At 35.5% G+C, this 21,455-nt stretch overlaps 1 protein-coding gene across 2 annotated transcripts in view; it reads right to left on the bottom strand.

The window, feature by feature from the left end:
• The window catches only part of SLC30A7 (solute carrier family 30 member 7), a 92,841-nt gene that overhangs the window by 59,647 nt on the left and 11,739 nt on the right, over positions 1-21,455 (bottom strand). Inside the window, exons 3-5 of one of the 2 annotated variants that reach the window (XM_027868254.1) lie at positions 9,399-9,512; positions 4,855-4,942; positions 3,573-3,699 (exon numbers count right to left, since the gene is read on the bottom strand). In XM_027868254.1, coding sequence (XP_027724055.1) covers positions 3,573-3,699; positions 4,855-4,942; positions 9,399-9,512 — 329 coding nt within the window. The remainder of the gene's footprint in view (positions 1-3,572; positions 3,700-4,854; positions 4,943-9,398; positions 9,513-21,455) is intronic. The other variant, XM_027868255.1, reaches the window with a different exon arrangement.

Raw genomic sequence — 21,455 nt, 5'->3', positions numbered from 1 at the left:
CTCAAACCAGAATCAAGTCTCCTTATTGTTCTCCATTTATATTTCTTACTGTTATCAGTCATGAATTTATGCTGGTAATGAATATTTTGGGGGGTCAAGGTTAAAATTGATTTGTAACCTGGAAAGTACCTAATAGTACAAAATCCTACTATATATAAGTAAACTCCAATTTCATTGTAAAGAAGTTTCAGAAATGCATTAACTACTTTTGGATAATTTAGTGGATAACATATTTCTGAAAATGACTAATTTACAACAAGTGAGTAACTAACTTACTAATATTCCAATAATCTGAGGATCTGTAATTTGGTTAGTACAGCTACTCGCTCTGTGAATACAAATCACCATTCCATTAAAAATTCATTATCTGAAATCTCATTATCATGAAGATTGTTTGAGCTTTGATATTTATTACCTCCTTAGCAATTTCAGTGGCCCCTCTACTCTGAATAGAGTGTTAAACAATAAACTCTTCTCATCAGTTGTTCTACTTGGTTTCTACTCAAGATTATCATAAAATTATGTACCCAAGGAGGTCCCCCCCACCACCTCCGGCCTTTCAGATTCCTTTTGTGTACTCTCTTCCCTCATTAGACTTAAGCTCCTGGAGGGAAGGATTTGTCTTTTTTATTAATTGTAACCCCAGTGCTTAACACAGTCCCTGGGACATATTTAGTATCTATTTATTGAATATTGAAAACTTAGACCTGTGATGAGCTTGAATGATTCCTAGCTAAAATCTAGAATATATTACCGAAGGAATGGCAAGTGAACATTTAAATCAGGAAGCCGTGATCACAAGGAACAAGTACAGCTTCTTAAGAACAGGGCATGCTGGACAAACCTTATATCCTTTCTTGTCAGGTATACAAAACTGATAAATCAAGCAGATGCTACAGCTTACCCAGATTTCAGCATTTGATAAAGGCTCTCAAGTAATTATGGGGGAAGGGGTGAATGAAAATATGTGGGCTATACACTAGTAAAATTAAATAAATTCAAAACTAATTGAATAGCTAGACCCAAAGAGTAGGCAACAGTGGCCTGATGTCAGCTTAGAAGCAAACCTCCAGTGCAGGGCCCATGGAATTGGTGCTAACATTTTTATCAATGACTTAGAAAAAAGCATAGATGATATATTCTTCAAATTTGTAAGATGACACAAAGCCACAAAGCTTGGGAGCATTGCACTGCATGACAAAGTCAGTATTCAAAAAGCTCTTTTTTTTTTCTTTTCTTTTTTTTTTTCCTTTTTAGGCAATTGGGGTTAAGTGACTTGCCCAGGGTCACATAGCTAGTAAGTGTTAAGTGTTTGTTCTGAGGCCAGATTTGAACTCAGGTCCTTCTAACTTCAGGGCCAGTGCTCTATCCACTGTGCCACCTAGCTGCCCCTCGAAAAAGCTATTAAAAGACAGACTAGAATATTGGGCCAAACCTACTAAGATAAATTCAATATGGATAATGTAAAATTTTATATTTGGGTTCAAAAAAGCTATTTCCAAAGTACAAAACAGAAGAGATCTACCTGAATAACAGTTTGTCTGAAAATGATCTAAGGGTTTTATTGAACTGAAAGGTTAATATGCATCAAGAGTGGGATACACCCATTGAGAAATCAAATGTGACCTTAAGCTACCTAAATTTAAGTCAGAGAGATAAAGCACCCAGGAACATGGAGGCTGACAGTCCAGTTTTACTCTGCCTTGGTCAGACTACATAAAGAGTCATGTAATCTGACTAAATTGACAGCTATCTTCAAGTATATGAAGAGATAACATGCCACTGGAGGGTTGTAAGCCAAGGCTAGATAATTACTTGTTAGGTATATTATAAAGGGAAGCCTTTCTCAGTTAGTCTAGACTAGATGGCCTCCAAGATCCCTTCTACCTTTGTGATTCTAGAGTTTCTATAACTCAAAATTCTTTACTCTAAAACTAGTCTGGCAATGAGCCTCTGTGAAACTAGCTAGACATCAGGCCTGGGCTCAAAGCTTTTCTTCACTTCCATTGCACCCAGAGCACCTCCACACTATGAGGCATCAGAATAGACCTTTAGAGGAAGAAACTGAACAAGATGGAAGACTGCTTTACTAAACTGAACAGAAACTAGGTTTTTTCCTCCCCAAATGTGACATACAAAGACCTCTTAGTTACTATGAACAGCTGGTCATAATACTTTCTCCAGTTACAAGCAAAAAACAAAAACAAAAACCGGCTTCCCCACCAGCATGGACATGAAGGAAGAGCCTAGGCTGGAAGATGCTATTGCTGTTGGCTGCAAAATAAGGGAGGCAGAACATTCCTGCTTGTGTACTATATACAACTGCCTTGGTCTCAAATCCCTTAGAGACAGTAAGCTCACCGCATAGCTTGTCAAACCCACCTTTCCTTCCCCTAAATCTCCAAAGAATAAGGGTCTTAGTGTGAGAGGCAACATGGTGGATAAAGGACTGGACTTGGAGTCAGAAAGACCTGAATTAAAATTCTGCCTCTGATATTTAGTAGCTGTGTGGCCTTGGGCAAGTCAGTCTCTGAGCCTCAGTTTCTTCATCTGTAAAAGGGGGATAATAATACCTTTACTATGTCGCTCATCGGAGTTCTGGGAGGGGGATCCCTTTCACTAACCATCCCAGAAATTAATAATTATATAGTGCTTTGAAGTGTACAGCTATTATCTTACATGAGCCTCACAGCAACCCTATGAGGGGATACTACAGGTATTATTACCCCAATTTTAGCAATGAGAAAACTGAGGCTCAGAAAGTTTAAGTGACTTGAATAAACAACCCAACTCTGGGAAAAACCTAAATTAACGGGACAGGAGCACAAGATTTGGAGCTCGGAAATTACAAATGAACTAATCCAACCTTTACTTTTGCAGAAGGGGAACTGAGGCAAAGGGCTTGTATCACATGCTGTAAATTTGAGAAAATTTCTCAAAACTATACTGCAACATTAACATTGGTTAAATCTAATATCTTTTTTAGTGTCAAATTGAAATAACTTGTTAAAAATACCTTTCAGACAGATCTTAATCCTCTATATTGGTTTTGTTTTAGTTATTCCACTGTACTATCACAGTCAGATCCTGAAATAATATTCCACTCAACCATAAATTTCAGCTAATCCTTTCTATAATGAAACTACTCAAAACTCTTCCTATACAATAGTAGAATAAATGTTACTTTCAGTAAAAAATTAAAAAGCCATCAACCTAACTATGGCCATAAAAATGCAACATCTTAGTTGAATAAATTAAACTTCACCAGAAGTAAGGAAAATCTTCCTAACAAGTTATAATCAATAGGCTGAATAGCAGAATAGGCTGTTCTCTAAGGTAGTTGAGTTCCATATTACTGAAGAAAAAAATGAGGGAATATGTAGCAAGGATTCTTCTTTAGAGACGGTTGGACTAGCTGACCTCTGAGGTCCTATGATTCTATGTCCAATATTTGGTCTTGACCAATATTTAGCTTTGTATAAAAACCATTACATAAGCTGTCAAAATTATTCATTTTTCACAAGCAGCCTAGAAATGAAGAAAAAAGGAAAAAAAGGCTCTAACCATCATACCAGAGCCATGTGAATGTCCATGACCTCCATGTTGGAAAGCAAATATTCCTATTAGGTTTACAACAAACCCAAGCACAGAAACAAGTAGTAGTCTCTCGTGGTGAACATCTGGAGGTGCTAATGCTCTCTAGAAAACACATAACACATAAGAGACAACATTAAAATCAAAACCTGATTAGATAAAATGATAAAAAAAATTAAAAGACAAAGCAAAAAATCATTAAGGTTAAAATAACTGCATTCAGTGGCTCTTATTTTCAAAAGAAAAAGCCAAATTCCAGTAACATAACTGTCTCACACGTAGTAGGCACTTAAAAGTGCTTGGTGAATTAGGTTGTAAGCCATCAGAGGACATAAGGTGGTAAATCAGAGAATCAAATATTTAAAGTTGGATGGGACCTTGGGGGTGATCTAGTCCAACCTCTTCATTTTACAGATAAGGAAACTGAGGCCCTGAGTTTAAGTGACTTGCTCAAGGTAAGACACAGGTAGTTAAGCGGCACAGATAGTAAATGTTGGAGGCTGGATTTCGGCCCTCCTCCTCTGATTCCAAATTCTGTGCTCTTTCCATTGCATCATGAAATGTTAAGATCACAAACCATAAAATAGAGTAATTATACTACTTAAATAATACAAGGACCTGTGACTTTATTTGGGTAGCACTTTCCTAGACCCTTCTAGATGATAGATGGTCCTCAAGAATTTCTTGAAGAGGGTCTTTACCCATAGGCAATCTGGTGATGAACTTCATCATTATAACTAATAATAGCGATGATAATAATAATATCTCCATAAAATGTCTATTTGCATGAATCCTACAACTGGCTCAACATTGCTCTTTTTTTGGTTTCCTGATACATTGTTTTTCTCTGTCTATTATGTCCTTGTACAACCTAGGTCAGGAATAATCTTTGAATATGAAGTATTTCCTGATTAACCCCACACTAACTGGATCGTTAACTTTGTATATTCTTAACTCTTTGCACATAATTCATATTGCATTATTATGAATTGTTTTGGTTTGTTTTCAAGTTGTTTCAAATAATAGCCTATTTCACTAGAGAAGGTAGATTATAAACTCCTCAAATGCGGAGTTAGTGTCTTTCTTCTCCTGCTAACAGATCTTCTGTTTTATTTAATATATCAGTATCAGTGAGAATCCCTCAATAAATGCTTGCTGCATTACTGAAAGAATGAAAAATAGCTCTAATAGAATATGTCTAGAAATGAAAAGTCATACTTCAGAAAAAAAAAAAGATTTACTGATTCTATTATACTGTACCTCAACACCTTCAGAGAAAATAAAAAAGGCAGTGAAGATCAAAAATAGGCCATTTACAAAACCAGCCAGAACTTCCGCTCTAACATACCTGGGGAATGACCAAACAATTGAATTATTAACTGCAAAGGCATATAATAAATTCACATTTTTTCAAAGGTTTAAATCTATACTGCATAGTTCATACTTCCAAAAATGTTCCAGGAATCTATAAATACAAATGGTGTGAATGGAGGAATGGGAGGGAGAAGGGCATGGGAATGATTAAAGAAGCGCTATAATTAACAGTTACACCAAACAGTTATAACGATACCAAACACAGATTACTAAGGAATAATTGGGAAATACTTATTAGAGAAAATCAACTTGGAAAACCCTTAGACAGACATGCAAATCCAAAACTGCCTCAGGATCACTAAATTAGAGAGAAATTTAGAGTCAGACAATGGGTCAGATGGACAAAAGCAAGGGTGGAAAAAAAAGACAAGGAGGAAAGATTTCAGTAAATTATACCTTTTCATTTTTTTAAAGAACTGCTTTACAGTTTCTGCCTTTCTACACTTAAGTTACAGAAACTAACTTTGAGCTAAAGAAAAACAATTGATTCAGCTTCAAGGATTATTACAAAAGCAATCTGACATTCGTATTTCCATCACTACTGTCAGAGAGTCTAACAAAGATTTTTCAAAATCTCCATTTTTAATGTCAATTCTAGCTTTCAATTGGAACTATATTTGCTAAATACTAGTGATTTCTCCCTAGATTTCTGAAACTTTTAGATTCCTATCAGAGTAAAGTATGAGGGGGAGGAAAAGATCTTATTTTTCCTTTTATGTTTATTCTGTTTGACTAAAATCACTAGACACAATTTTAATTTAGCTTTCATTCATTTTCAAAGACGCTGACACTTAAGTTAATCGACATACTTAAAAAACCGTATTAGGATACATAAAAATTGCTGGCTGATAGAACGTTTTGAAGTAAAAAGGAAAACGTTACAACTACAGCATAATATTTCAATTTTAGATAACTTAGTTATACTTGGTCTTGTCCTAATTCCAACATGTCCTTTAGGTCTACACAAAGAAATAATGTGTATGTCCATAGCAATATAAGACACCAACAATTAGCATTATTTACAAGCTCTATGTTTCAAATATAATCAATAAATGCATTTAGAAGAGACAAAATGACAACACAAAACAAAGGAGCCCAAGCTGCTCTGTTAAAAGAAAGCCTGGTGACTACATGAATATACTTTTCTGTTCCCACAGCTAATTGCTAGTTTAATTAGATTTGCTTTGATTAGCCTTGCTGGCTAGTATACAAGGGTATATTTGCATACCCCAGACTCCCTGGTATGTATGAACTACAAAATTTATGAAAAATAAGATGTATTTGTATTTACTAAAACTCTTACTTAAAAGAGATCAAAAAGTATATTTTATATATCTACTACTGACTTTTCTTCCAAAGATCCTTATTGGTCTTCAAAATTTGCTATAATAATACAAAAAATACATTTATGTGTACAAGGGTTATAGATACACCACAATTATACTCTGAATGACTGATAGCTAAATTTCTCATTTTGTAGATCACACAATTCTGGGAGGGATAGCTAATGTGTTAAGACAATAGATTCAAGATCCAAAAAGATCTTGACAAACTAATGTTGAATCAATCTAAAAAGATTATATTTATTAACAAAAAATTTAAAGTCTTAAAACTTGGGTAAAAAAAAATCAACTTCCTAAAGATGCAATAGAGGAGTTTGAATGGCAAGATAACAGTAAGAGTTGGGGACTTCGGTGGACTGAAAGTCAATAGGCATTAATACTCTGAAATAATTGCTCAAAACAAGCCACCATGCTCTTTGGATCCATTAAGAAAGGCAGAAATAAGGTGTGAGAACCTCTATATGCTGCCCTGGTCGAACTACCTTGGGAGTACTGGGTTTAGTTCTGAGTACCATCTTTGGGAAAGGCATTGATCAGATACTCCAGAGTAACCAGAAAATGATAATAAAGATGGTGAAGGGCCTCAAGTACATGCCTTATGCAACTGTAGAAAGAAATGACTATGTTTAAAGCCGTTTTAGGAGAGACATAGTAGCTATGTTCAAAGTACCTGAAAGGTTATCATGCAAAAGAAGGCTTTGTTTTGTCTTGTTTGTCCCCAGAGTACAGAACCAGAAACAAAAGTATTGTGGAATCTGCAAAGAGGCAGATTTAAGCATGATATAAAGAAAAACTTAAAGCTAGTCAGTGCTGAAATGGGCTGCCTCGTTACCCCTCAGCAAAGGCCTTCAAGGAAAGCCTGCACTGCCAGGAATATTGTAGGAAAAATTCTTATTTAGGTAAAGGTTAGACTAGGTGACTTCTGAGGGACCCTCCAACTCTTAAGAGTCTATGATTCTACTGCTTATCACAAATACTTTTTATCCAGTCTCATAAGTTAAAAGATAATGGTGTAAAAAGGATGACTATTAATAAAGCAAATATTTAATTTGCTCACTGCTTCTTTCCTTCCTTTACTGCAGCTCCAGCCTGCTATTCTATCCAGAGTCTCTCTAGCCCCAAGCACTGTGGAATTTATCCACAGGCTTAATGCCTGACCATGGGGAGTCAAGCATCCAGCTCAGCTGTCACAGGGGCCAAAATCTAAAAATGTTCCTATGGCCAATAATAGCTACATTGGCTACTGTGAGTAGTCCTTGAATGTTGTACAAGAAGTCTCCCCCTTTTATTCCCTTTCCTGAGAGAGAAAGAAAGAAAGAAAGATGGGGATGGTAAAAGAATCAGCCTATCCAGTGACAATCCACCAGGTGATGTTTACCTGTTTACCACAGATTCAACTCAAGCCATTATCTGTCCCAGTTATTACGGTCACTCTCTTTATACCAACTTTATTGCACCCCCCAAATACAATTGCAATCATTATACTAAGGTAACCCCTGCATAAGTGAACATGGTACATAAACCCATTTCAAATATAAAATGCTGGCCAACATCAACAATTATAAATTGTCCTACTGACTAAGCTTGTCCAAAACTACCAGAGAAAATATCATGCATTAACCATGGATTCAAAGGGAAATCAATTATGATTCTACAAATAAAAGGTGTTTTATACGGAAAAAAATATATATATATGTCAGGACAAACACTTGATGAACTAACAATTTAATTTACAAATGAAAATGTTGAAAAACTTTATAGTTGTTTTCCAAAATGTTAGAATTAAAGGTATCGTAAACTTCTTTTATGCAGGAGAACTGGAGACTGGGTTTCTTGGTTAAATGTATATTTTGCTTAACAAGCACCAAACATACAATACATAGATTACTGATTTTCAAATAGGAAAAATGCATAGCATTAAAACTATACTGAATAAAATTTAATCATTTTTAATAATTTAGAAGGCATTTTATGATCTTGTGGTGTCTAAGGCTCAAAAAAAGGTTTTAGCACATGTGCTAGTCACAATAATATGAACAATTTGCTTTTTATTTCATCCTTCATGTTTGCAAAATTGAATATTAGGAGAGACCTGAACTATAGCCATGACACATGTCAATCAACACATTGACAGAAACACACAGCAACTCCACCATCCACAATAACATAAAAGAATGTTTGTAGAATAAATGAATGAATTACAAAGAACAAATCACAGGACAGTTAAAAATGTATTTTGTAAACTCTAATGTATTACACAAATGTGAGCTACTATTGGTCTCAAAGAATACAGTTCAGGATGGAGACCAGATCACTCAGTACAGTGCCTTGGACAAAGCAAAACAATCAAGTTCATCTTTTTAAAAACCATTACAACAGCCTGCATATAAACATCGCTACAAAATATATAAGAATATATAAATAAGGAACATAAGTCTCCATCTACTCTATAATACAATGACTCTAAATACATTATCATCATGCATGTTGAGTTGTTTCAGTTGTGATCCCATTTGGAATTTTTCATGGCAAAGATTATGGAGTGGCTTGCCATTTCCTTCTCCAGCTCATTTTACAGATGAGGAACTAAGGCAAACAGGGTGAAGTGACTTGCCTAGGGTCACACAGCTAATAAGTGTCTGAGGCCACATTTGAAACTGAGGTCCTCCTGACTCCAGGGCTGGCACCCTATCCACTGTACCACCTAACTGACCCTTATCATGCTACAAACATGAAAACAAAAACTCACTTTTCTTCATGTGATTTAAATTTTGCAAAGGCTCTAATGACAATCACACTGTAAGGTAGGTTGTACAAGTATTTTAATCCACATTTTAGTAAACGTGATGGAGAAGCAGAGGCTTGAGAGAGTAAATGAGGTCACATAACACTTAAATATCAGAGGTAAGATTCAAACCCTGACAACAAATTCAAGGCTCTACTTCACCATTATCATAAAAAACTTCTTTACATTAAAAAAAAGTTTATTTTTTTTTACCAGTTTAAATATGAAAGGTTAATGTTCTCTACATGTTTATCTTTTCACCTAAAATGCTATTAAGATTTTGTGAAATAAATGTCTCTTACCCATAGGAAAAAGCATCATTATCTCTCCATTTTGAAATTACTGAAGCTGCCAGTCCAGCTAGGATAGCAGTGCTGTCGAAGAACATGTGAAAAGAATCGGAAATCAAGCCTAAACTGGGAGAAAAAAAACACACACATTAAGTCATAATTATAACCAAATATTAAGCACTCTACCTATACTGAAAAATGTCAATCTAGTAACAATCCATGAGGAATTTCCATTCTTAAAAAGCCAACAAAGAAACATAAAGGACACAATTTCACATATGAAGAAAAGAGAATATTGAAGATAACTATATAATACTTTCAAATATAGGTTATCAAGGAATATATAAACTAATTAATAGTTTAATGTTACTTGGGCATCAACCTCTTGCAATCTGGCTTCAGACACTAAAACTCTCTCTCTCCAAGGTTACCAATGATCTCCTAAATGCTAAATCCAAAAGATTTTTCTCAGCCTTCATCTCTCTAGATCTGTTTATATCTTCTGATTTGATCATTCCCTCTTCCTAGATACTATATATGAATGGTGTCAAACTCAAAAAGAAATGGAGGTCACTACATCATAGGCAGGAATTCCTATGACCATATAATGACTTAGTTTTAAAATATAGTATCATCTATGTTTTATTTTATTTTTATTTTGTTAAGTATTTTTTCAATTATATTTTAATCTAGTTGGACCCATTTGCAAATATTGTGGGCCACATGTCCTATGTCCAACATTTCTGTTCTACGCTTTCTGGATTTTGCTGACATTAAGTGTTTCTGGTTCTTCATCTAACTCATCTGACCTCATTCCTTCAGTTTCCTTTGCTGAATTTGTCATCTCTTATGTGTGGATGTAACTCAGAGATTTTTCCTGGGCCACCTTCTCCCTGTATTCTTTGATGATGTCTTAAATTTTCATGAGTTCAGTTCTATATAGATGACTCCTCTTTCTTCTGAGCTCCAATTTTGCATCATGTACCTACTAAGTATCTGAAGCTCAACGTGACTTACACAGAACTCATCACCGCGCCCTCTAAAAAAAAAAAATTCTACTTCTTTTTAAGGCTCCCAATTTGTGTTAAAGGTACTATCAAGCTTCTAGTCACCCAGATTCAAAACCTTATCTAAGCCATGCTCCATTCTTTCTTCTCTTCATACCTTTCATACCCAATCAGTTATAAAGTCTTGTAGATTGTACCTCCACATCTTTAGTACCTTTCCACCGGTTCTATTTATGTAGCTACTACCCTATGTCAGGGCCCTCATCACCTCACCTGGACCACATCTCGGCCTGTCTCTAGTCTCATGCCCCTTCAGTCCCTCTTCCACACAGAAGCCAGGTTATTTTCCATCATTCCCAAAGCACACTGACTGCCACTCCCCTGCTTAAGATGCTTCCTGTTATTACTAGGATAAAATACAAAACCCTCTGCCTGGCATTTAAAGCAGTTCACAATCTGGCTCTAACCTCTTTCTAGACTGACCTGATAAACTCTATTATTCTTTATAAACTCTGTTTCACCCAAACTGCTCTACTTGCTGTTTCTATACATGACATTCCATCTAACACCTTCATTCCTTTGTATAGGCTTTCCCTTATTCCTGGAATGCTCTCCCTCCTAACCTTTGCCTCAAAAAACCCCACAATTCTTTCAAAGTACATTTCAGCTACCACTTCCAACAAGAAGCTTTTTGTCATCCCTCGAATGTTAGGGTTCTCTTTTCCCTAAAAAAATCCTTTTTATTGACTTTATGTATTTTATATATACTTAAACATGTTTTTCCCCAAGTTGAATGAATCCAAATACTTGGCTCCTCACTGTCGGAGTATATAACAGGTACATAATAAATATGTATTGAATCACAGAGTTCAGCACCTGACTCATATTGATTCCTCAAACTCTCTCACCTCTTGACTCCTCAATTTCCTTAAATCCTACAACCCATTCCTGTCTCTACCTCAGCTACACATGAGATGTCACACACTGGATCTCATTATCCTCTATACGTGTCTCAGTATCCTCTATACGTGTCCAACTTCCTGACTTCCTCTCTCTGCAGGGCCAAATAACTCTGGCTCTCTTCCTTCCGTCCTTCTTTACTTCCCTCCCTCCTCTCTTTCTTCTCCCTCCTCTACCTCTGTCCACATAGGAAATTATAACCTTATCTGCAAGTACTCAACCCAAAAGAATATAAATTCTGTTGGCTGAAACTTCATAAGATATCTTGGGGTTTACACACTAGATTTCTCTTTTAAGGACCACGCCTAAACTCAAATCACTCCAGCTCTCTTTAATTGGTCAACAATAGGTCCCAGCCCAAGCCTCACTTGGTCATTGTTTGGGTCCTGATGGCTTAGAGTGAGTGTAAATAGCAATTGTTTCTGTTTTGACCAGAAACCCTGAGGTCTTCCCCTCCCAGATTGATTTTTTTTTTTTTTTTTTTTTTGGCTAGGTAAGAGGCCATTCTCTGCCTCATTTTTTACCTAACCTTAATCACTAAATGGCGCTTTGCCTCAGTCAGACTGAGGCCTGTTAAAGACCTTAGCTTAAACAAGCCAAGGTCTCCCGCTGCATCCAGGGCCAATTCCAGTCATCCTGATCTATATCTGGTCACTGGACCCAGATGGCTGTGAAGGGTGACTGCACAGCCCTCCCTCACTTAAATCCAATTCACTTACATGTCATGGCATCACCTCCCTAATGTCATGGTCCTCTTCGAGAATGAAGGTCAAACAACAACCTCCTTCACAATGCTTCAAAAATGATTTTCCTTAAGTACAGATATGACTATGTTACTCTCCTAATATCTCTACAATAAACTATAAACTCCTCTGTTTGGTAAAGCTCTTCATAACTTGGCCCCAACCTATCTTTCCAACCTCATCAGGCATTACTTCCCTTCCCACACCCTGTGTTCCCATCAAACTGGCCTTCTGTGTTCTTCACACTCAACATCTCATCCTCCCTTCCCTGTCCTCAGTATTTGCACTGTACTGATTCCTCACATATACCTCAAAAAATTCCTTTCTTCCTAAAAGACACAGTTCATGTGCCACTTTCCAAACGAAGTCTTTCCTGATGACCCCAACTACTAATGCCCTTCCTTCTAAAATACCAAGTAGTTAAAATATTTTGTATTCTTCCTATTTATTTTCTTTATATTTTCTGTGTATGTGTGTGTAATATATGAGTGTCCCATCAGCCATACTATAGTTTTAAGTTTTGAACTTAAATAACTAATAGCTTAAAATTACTAAACTAGTTGTTGTGTCTTCCATTAGAATGTAAGCTCCTTGAGACACGATCAGTTTTTCCCCCATTCTATTTTTATCCCCAGCACCTAGCTCTGACACATGACAGATGCTTAATAAATGCTTGCTGATTAAACTGAATTGAGACTATTTTCATTTTTTATACAGCAATGTTTATATTACACTAAGGTTACATTACTGATCACATATGCATTTTTTTAGCATAAATACTCAGGAACATTTAGGTCACTTTTGTGTTCCTCTGTTTTATAATCAGAGATACACTCCTTTTCCAATCCACTGGTATCTCAACTCAATTATAAGTACGCCTGATCTCTCAGTCCACAACCTTGACCCTACTGCTGTACCTGATACTTCTGACTAGTCCCTCTCCTTCTGGAGATTTTCTGTTTTTCCTCAATCTGGCTTGCTATGTCATCATGTTTATCACTGATATGGTGGGAGGGAGGGAGGAAATAAGTATTTATATAGCACCTACTTTGTGCCAGGCACTGTGCTAAGTGTTTTTTATAAATATTATTTCATTTGATCTTCGCAATAGCCCCATGTGGTAGGTGCTGTTATTACCCCCATTTTACATTTGAGGAAACTGAGGCAAACAGAGGTTAAATGACTTGTTCAGGGTCACACTGTTAGTAAATGTCTAAGGCTGGATTTGAACTCACGTCTTCCTGACTCCAGGCCCAGACTCCATCCACTGTGCCACCTACCTGTGCCATATCCTGATGACTTACTGACCAGATGAATTTACAGATGAAGATGAGAGGGGCTACGTTCAAAGAAGTTAAGTGCCACTTAGTTTGTCCTTGTTGAATATTATTGCTGGGTTAGGCAAAATAAACCACCTACATTAAATGTTCAAAGACTTGCAAATGCCTCATTTCATTCTAACACTGAACTTGAACTATGAGGATGCTGTCATTAAAGCCACTGTCACAACATGCATTTCTCCTAACTATAGGTGTACCCCAAGGCTTTGTAATGAGTTCTTTTCTCTCTAAATATTCTCTCTGGGTTACCTCCATAAGCTCCTATGGGCTTAATTCCCAACTCTATGCACATGACTCACAGATCTCTCTATTCAGTCCCAGTTTCTCTTAAGCTCCAAACTCATACCATCAACTGCCTATTAGACATATTAAACTAGGTCTCCCACAGTCCACTTCAAACTCTCATATGTTTAATACAAAACTCATTTTCTCTTCCTCCCCTAATCCATCCTTCTACCAAAATTTCCCAATTTTTGTCAAGGGACCATTCTTCTGGTCTACCAGGTTTATAACTGAGACATTATCCTCAAGCTCTCACTCTTCCTTACCCCACATATCTATCAGTTGTCAAATGTTGCCATTTCTACCTTTACAACATCTCTTACATCTAACCTCTTCTTTATACTCACACAGCCATAACCTCAGATCAGGCCCTCAGCACCTCTCCCCTAGACTATTTCAATATTCTCCTAATTGGTCTTCCTCACTCAAGTCCTCCACACTCCAAAAGGGGGAATGGGGATCAGAATAAGCATTTATACAGTGCATGTTAAGTGCCAGGCACCACGCTAAGCACTTTACAAGTATTATCTCATCTGATTCTCATAACAACCCTGGGAAGTGAGTGCTGTTATTAATGTCTGGTATGTATGCTGTGAAAGAAAAGAATGATGCATAAAAATATTCTTCTTGGGGCACCTAGGTGGCTCAGTAGATAGAGCTCTGGGCTTGAAGTTAGGAAAACTCATCTTGGCGAATTCAAATCCAACCTCAGACACTTACTAGCTGTGCGACCCTGGGCAAATCACTTCACCTTGTTTGCCTCAGTTCCTCATCTCTAAGATGAGTTGGAAAAGGAAATGGCAAACCACTTTAGTATCTTTGCCAAGAAAAACCCAAATGGGGTCATGAAGAGTCGGACACGACTGAAAAATGACTGAACAACAATAATATTACATATTATTTCCACAAATTCTAAAAGACAGTCCATTAACAATAATATTACTGAGAACTCTAATCCAAGTCAGTTATTTTTCTTCCCCTACCTTTCATCCCTTTGGTGAAAAAGCAACAAGGATATGGTGAACAAAAGGCAGAAAAAGAAGCAAAAGGCCTAAACAATCAATAAACTAGATAATTAGCCCAAGAATAAACTAATGTTGACTGTATTCTAATTAAACTAAATTGTCACAGAAAGAGATTTATACTCAGGGAAGGATAAATTAAACACCTCTGAAGGTACATTAACTCTCAAGTCACTAGGGTAAATAGTTAGTGCTCTGCAACAGTGATTTGTTAAATTCTCTACAGTTTTGAAAATAACGTATAAATTTACCTATTTGAACCCTGGAAGTAATTCTCACTGAGAATCTGGTTGTCTTACAGAAGATGATAACCATCATGAATAGCACATGATAAGTTTAAATCACCGAAAAATCTTACCCTTCATTTTGAAAATGTATTTTATTCCATTAAGAATGAGTAAAATGTGAAGATTTTTCAAAGATTTAAACATAGTCACCCAGAAACCAAAACTTTCAGATTTGTTTTTAAGGTTTAAAAGGTATAAAATGATTATGTAATTGAAAAATTAGATTATCAACCTAAATCCACGAACAATTCACTAATATTTATACAACACACAAACACCTTCCATATCCAAAATTATTTTCAAGGAAATGGGGAAGTGGATGGAGGAGGGGAGGAGACTTTTGGAGGTGTGTATGGATTAAAATTGGGAGGGTGGGAGGAGAGGATGGGGTAGCAGGGATAGGGTTGAGGGAGAGACTGAGAAGGAAAATACTGAGTAAAAATAAGATGAAGGGAAATTCACAAATAGTAATTATAACTTTGAATATGAATGGGATGTTTATAGCAGCTTTCTTTGTAGTGGCAAAGAACTGAAAATTTCAGGCACGCCCATCAACTGGAGAACGGCTGAACAAGTTGTGGTATGTGATAGTGATGGAATTACTGTGCTATAGGAAATGCTGAACTCAATAATTTAAAAAAAAAATGGAAAGACTTGCATGAAATAATGAAGAGCAAAATGAACAGAACTAAGAAAACACTGTATACAGTAATAGCAATACTGTTTTAAGAACAACTTTGAGTGAATAAGCCATTTTGATTATTATAAATATACATATTAAAAATAAAGGATATATGAAGAAAGATGATATCTGCATCCAGAGAAAACTGATAAATAGAAGTATGTATAGAATAATTTTACATATATTTACCTATTTGTGTCTAATGGTAGCCATCTCTAGGGAGGAGAGGGAAAAGAGGAAGGAAAAAAAGGAAAAAAATTTACATGATAACTTTATTATATATTTTAAAGGAATAACAAGTTGTACATAATAGATTTGTAGTTCATCTTCTTTAGTATACTATGTTACGTAAATGCTTATTTTGTTCCATAAATTCAATTTGAAAAAAAAAAAAGATGTTATTCAAAATCAATTAAATCCAGCTTGAAGTCTGTACTCTACCCCTCTAACAGGATCTGAAGTTTCAATTCTGTAAATCTTGACCACATTAATCAGGCAAATAACCATTATTCAGTAACAGAAAGAAAAGAAGTATATGAAGAAAGACAGAAGTGTTTACTTTCCATCATACATAATCCTCTTAGGTATCTACGTTATGTGGAAGGATTTTTAATATTTACAAGATTAATTACAGGATGCTACAATTCATCTTTTTTGTGTGCAGATTAGACAGTTTTTTAGCCCTTAGGATGAACATTTTTATGTCTCAAGAATCCAAAAATAGTGGTAAATTAGGATAATTTTGGAATAATAAACTGAAGAAAAGGCTAAACAAATAATTTTGATACTTACATTATAGTCATAAAGAATACAAGTGAATAACTATATTAAAGTATTAATTAAATATGATTGTGTAATTAATAGTTAACTAATATAATAAAATGAAAAATGCTAAATCTGGATAATTTTGGAATAGCAAATTGAAGAAAAGTTTAAATAAGTAATTTTACATTTATAATATGCTGTCATGAAGAATACAGTGTCATCATTCAAAAGGTCTATTCTAGGCTTGTTTCAGTTCTCTTTATTGCCATATTTCACACATGCCTCTGGTAAAGGTAGTTATTTTTGAATGAAATCCATATTTTCAAGACTAAGCAAGTTGAACTAATAAAATAATAACATAACTAATTTTATTTAGAATTGCTTAATTTTTGCAACTGATAACACATGAAAAACAATACTGCAATAGATGTCATTTTTCAAAAATGCTGTTGGATTATTATATTCCCATTATAATAGTACAGGCTACTATACATTTATATTATTCCTGTGGAAGTATCCTCAATAACACTGTTTCATCTAACACAGTTTTCATGGAATGAATTAGTGAGACAGATAGACAGATAGATATGGATATAAGGTAAAGCAAAGATTAATTATTAATTAACCAAGTTATTGATGGTGGTTACAGAAAACACTACTGGATGTCTCATAGACATCTTAAACTCACTATGTCTAAAACTGATACTGTAGAGGGTACCACCACCCTCCCAGTCACCAACCCTGGAACCTTAATGACTCATTCTCTCTCATTTCCAATATTCAGTCAGTGGTCAAGTCCTATCAGTTCTTCTTTTGCAACATCTCTCCTATACACTCCTTTGACACTGCTACCACCCTGGCACAGGACACTATCACCTCATGCCTGGACTATTGCAGAAGTTTATTGGTTAGTCTCCTTGCTTCAAGTCTCTACCCACTCCAGACCATCCTCCATTCAGCTCACAGTGATTTTCCTAAAGTTAAGATCTGACCATGTCATATCTTCCCACCCCCCACCCCCCATTCAATAAATTCTAATGGCTCCTTATTTATTACCTCCAGGATCAAATACAAAATCCTCCATTTGGCTCTTAAAGTTCTTCATAATCTGCCCCCTTCCTACCTTTATAGTCTTCCTATACTTTATTTCTCTCTCTATCTCCTCTCTTTTATACACTGTTAATCCAGTGACACTGGCCTCCTTGCTGATGACACTCCATCTCCTGACTCTGGGCATTTTCACTGGCTGTCCCCCATGCCTAGAACTCTCTTCTTTCTCATCTCTGCCTCCTAGCTTCCCTGGACTTTTTCAAGTCTCAGCTAAAGTCCTACCTTCTGCAAGAAGCCTTTCCCAGTCCTCCCTAATCTTAGTGCCTTTCCCCGGAGACTGCTCCCAATTTATCCTGTATATATCATGTTTGTATATAGTTGTTTGGACGTTGTCTCTCCCACTGAGACTGTGAGTTCTATTAGAGCAGGGATTGTTTTTTGCATTTCTTTGTATTGTCTGAGCTTAGCACAGTGACTGGCACATAACAGGTACTTAATAAATGCTTGTTGATTAACCTCAAGCCATAATAATTTCTCACTTCTCTAAATTCCTAGCACCATCATAACACAGAATCCAAATTTGTCAAGAATGAGCCAAACACGTTACTAAGTGCTAGGAGTTAAAAGAAATGATGAATGACATAGTTCTTACTGTTAAGGAGCTAAAAAAAAGAACTGAGAAGATGTAAGATGTATACAAATAACTATAAAATATATCTGAATAAAGTGCATAAGAGAGGCATAAAGGACATGAGTTCTGAAGAAGGTGTATTAACTTCTAGAGGTCTCCTGAAGGAAGTGGCACCTGAGCTGGCCCTTAAAGTATAGCAGAGATGGAGGATAAGTAAATTCCAAGTGTAAAGGACCACATGAGAAAATGGAAAGGCAGTAAAGAATAGTCAAAATTGAGGGAATATTAGTAACAGGGGTATGTGTCTAGAAAATCCAAATAAAAAGTCTCCATGTTCCTTCCTGCAAAGACCTAGGATCCCCACAATCTGTAAGATAACTCTTCCTAAATCAGTTCTGTGATTCTAGAAACAGGTCCAAAATTCAAAGATAAATGTCCAAAGAATATGAAAGGCACTATGAATCTGAAAGTATTGAAAACTAACTGGATCAATCCTTTAACATGATGATTCACAATGTAATCCACAACACTACTGGATCAGACACTGGCCCTTTTAATTTGTTTCCTCATAAAGCACAATAAACCAAGTGGCTTCCTTTACCCTTTCCCATTGTCCCTGAAAAACCAAACTTCTACCCCCAGATTAGCAACATGGGTTTTTTGTTGTTCAGTCATGTCCAACTTTTCATGACTCTATTTGGGGTTTTTTGGCAGAGAGAGTAGAATGGTTCATCATTTCCTCCTCCAGCTCATTTTATAGATGAGGAAACTGAGGCAAACAGAGTGAAGTGACCTGTCCAGGCTCACACAGTTAGCAAGTATCTGAGACCACTGAGATTTGAACTCACAAAGATGAGTCTTCCTGACTCCAGGCCCAATACTCTATCCACTGCACCATCTAACAGTCCCTTGCAATATGATACACACACAATTTTGAAAATATCTCAAATATCATTCAGAATCTTTTATACTACATCCGTGCGCAAATAGGCCAAAAGAAAAAAATAAGCATGACAGTATTTACCTTTTTATCCAGGACAGCTGTAAGCATTCCTTTTGTACTACACTCCTTTTCTTTTGTTACAATTTATAAATATAGCATCCAAAAATGTTTTGTGTAAAGATAGAAAAACAATTAAAATAATTTCCCATATGTTGTAACAATATGAATACATTTAAACAAAGTCTGGATTCAACATGGCAATATTGATGTTCTTTGAAGTTAAAGTCTGAAGTCTGAAAAGATTGTCAGACATCATCTCTGGTCTTTGTGAGAAAGGAGGGTAGGAAAAGACTGTGATGAATAAATGTAAGGATTAGGGAAGGAGAGAGGAAGAGAGAAAAAGAAGAAGAGAGGGAAAAAGGAAGGGAGAAGGGAAGGAGGAAAGGAAGAAGGAAGGAAGAAAAGAGGGAGAGAGGGAGGCAGGGAGGAAGAAAGGAAGATCCAATCATTCAACCGAAACAAAATGGCATTGCATTCTTCCTACCTTGTGATATATGAGTTTCATATATCAATATGATATCATGGTTTGGGGATTATTCAAACATGGCTGAGCAAACTTGTGAATCACTCTCTCCTGGTTTCCTACTTAAAATCATATTTAAAACCCCTTCTCTTGAAGAAGACTGACTTGATGGCCTACCTTAAATTATATACCGCTGCTACTGTTTCATCATTTAAACTGTATTAGTATTGTTATGGTGTGCATATTAAATAAATTTCCTTCTGAAACAGAATGTTATATCCATTATCATCATTACTATTAAATATTGTGCTAGAAATGCTAGTTATAGCAATAACACAAGAAAAAGAAATTGAAGGATTATATATAAGCTAAGAGCTAAGAAAATGATCACTTGTTGCAGATAAAATTGCTTACTTATAAACTCAATTAAAAAACTAAATGAAACAATTAATTTCAATAAAGTTGCAAGATTTAAAATAAACTCACAAATCATTCATTGTATTTATCTATATTTACATATTTATGTATATTACATACATTTTATGTATGTAATTTACGTATATTTATGTATATTACAAACAAAATCCAGCCTGAAGAGAGAGAAAAGGGAAATTCCATTTAAAATAACTACAGACAACATAAAATACTTGGGGTCTACTTGCCAAGATACACAAAGGAACTATATAAACACAATTATAAAATACTCTTCACACAAATAAAGACATCTAAATAATAGGCAAAACGCAAATTGCTCATGAATAGACTGAGCCAATATAATTAATATGAAAATGATACCTAAATTAATTTACTTATTCAGTGTCATACCAATCAAACTACCAAAGAATTATTTTATACAGCTAGAAAAAATATCAAAATCCATTTGAAGGATCAAAAAGTCAACTATATCAAGAGAAATAATAAAAAATAAAGGGGAAAGGAAGGGAGACTACCAATATCAGATCTTAAACTATACTACAAAGCTGTAAACAACAACACAATTTGGTACTAGGTTAGATATAGAAGGAATGATCATTATAACAGATTAGGTAATCAGCATAGAACCAAATAAGCACAGTAGTTTAGTATTTGATAAATCCAAAGATGCCACTTATTAGGTCAAGAACTCTCTATTCAACAAAAACTGTTGAAAAAACTAGAAAGTAGTCTGGCAGAAACCAGATCTAGAACATCTCATAATGTATACCAAGACAAGCTCCACATGGACACGTAATTTAGACATAAAGGGTAAAATAAGAAAATCAGAGGAACAAGAAAGAAATTACCTGTCAGATATATGAACAGGGGAAGAATTCATAACCAAACAAGAGACAGAGGTTCAGAAGAGGTAATATGGACAAATTTGATTTCATAAAATTAAAATGTTTTTGTACAAACAAAATCAATGTAGCTAAAAACTAGAAGAGAAGCAAGAAATTCAGGGAAATTTTTGCAACAAATTTCTCTGATAAAGGTTTCCTTTCTAAGATACAAGGGAACTGAGTCAAATTTATAAGAATAAGAGCCATTTCCCAATTGATAAATGGTCAGAGGACATGAATACGCAGTTTCAGAGGAAGAAATCCAAGGATCAATAGCTATATAAATGCTCTATATCACTAATAATAAGAAAATGTACATTAAAACATCACACCTATAAGACTCACAAAGTTAACAAAAAAATAAAAATGATAAAAGACACAAGGGATGTGGGAAAACAGAAACATTAATATATTATTGGTGGAACTATGAACTGGTCTAATCATTCTGGAAAGCAATTTGGAAATATGCCTCCCAAAAATGATTAAACTGTGCATAACCTTTGACCCAGAAATAC

This window comes from Vombatus ursinus, unplaced genomic scaffold, assembly GCF_900497805.2.
Source record: "Vombatus ursinus unplaced genomic scaffold, bare-nosed wombat genome assembly UNPS02014787.1, whole genome shotgun sequence".
NCBI lineage: Eukaryota > Metazoa > Chordata > Mammalia > Diprotodontia > Vombatidae > Vombatus > Vombatus ursinus.
The sequence above is the reverse complement of the archived record's forward strand: the minus strand, read 5'-3'. Positions and strand labels throughout refer to the sequence as shown.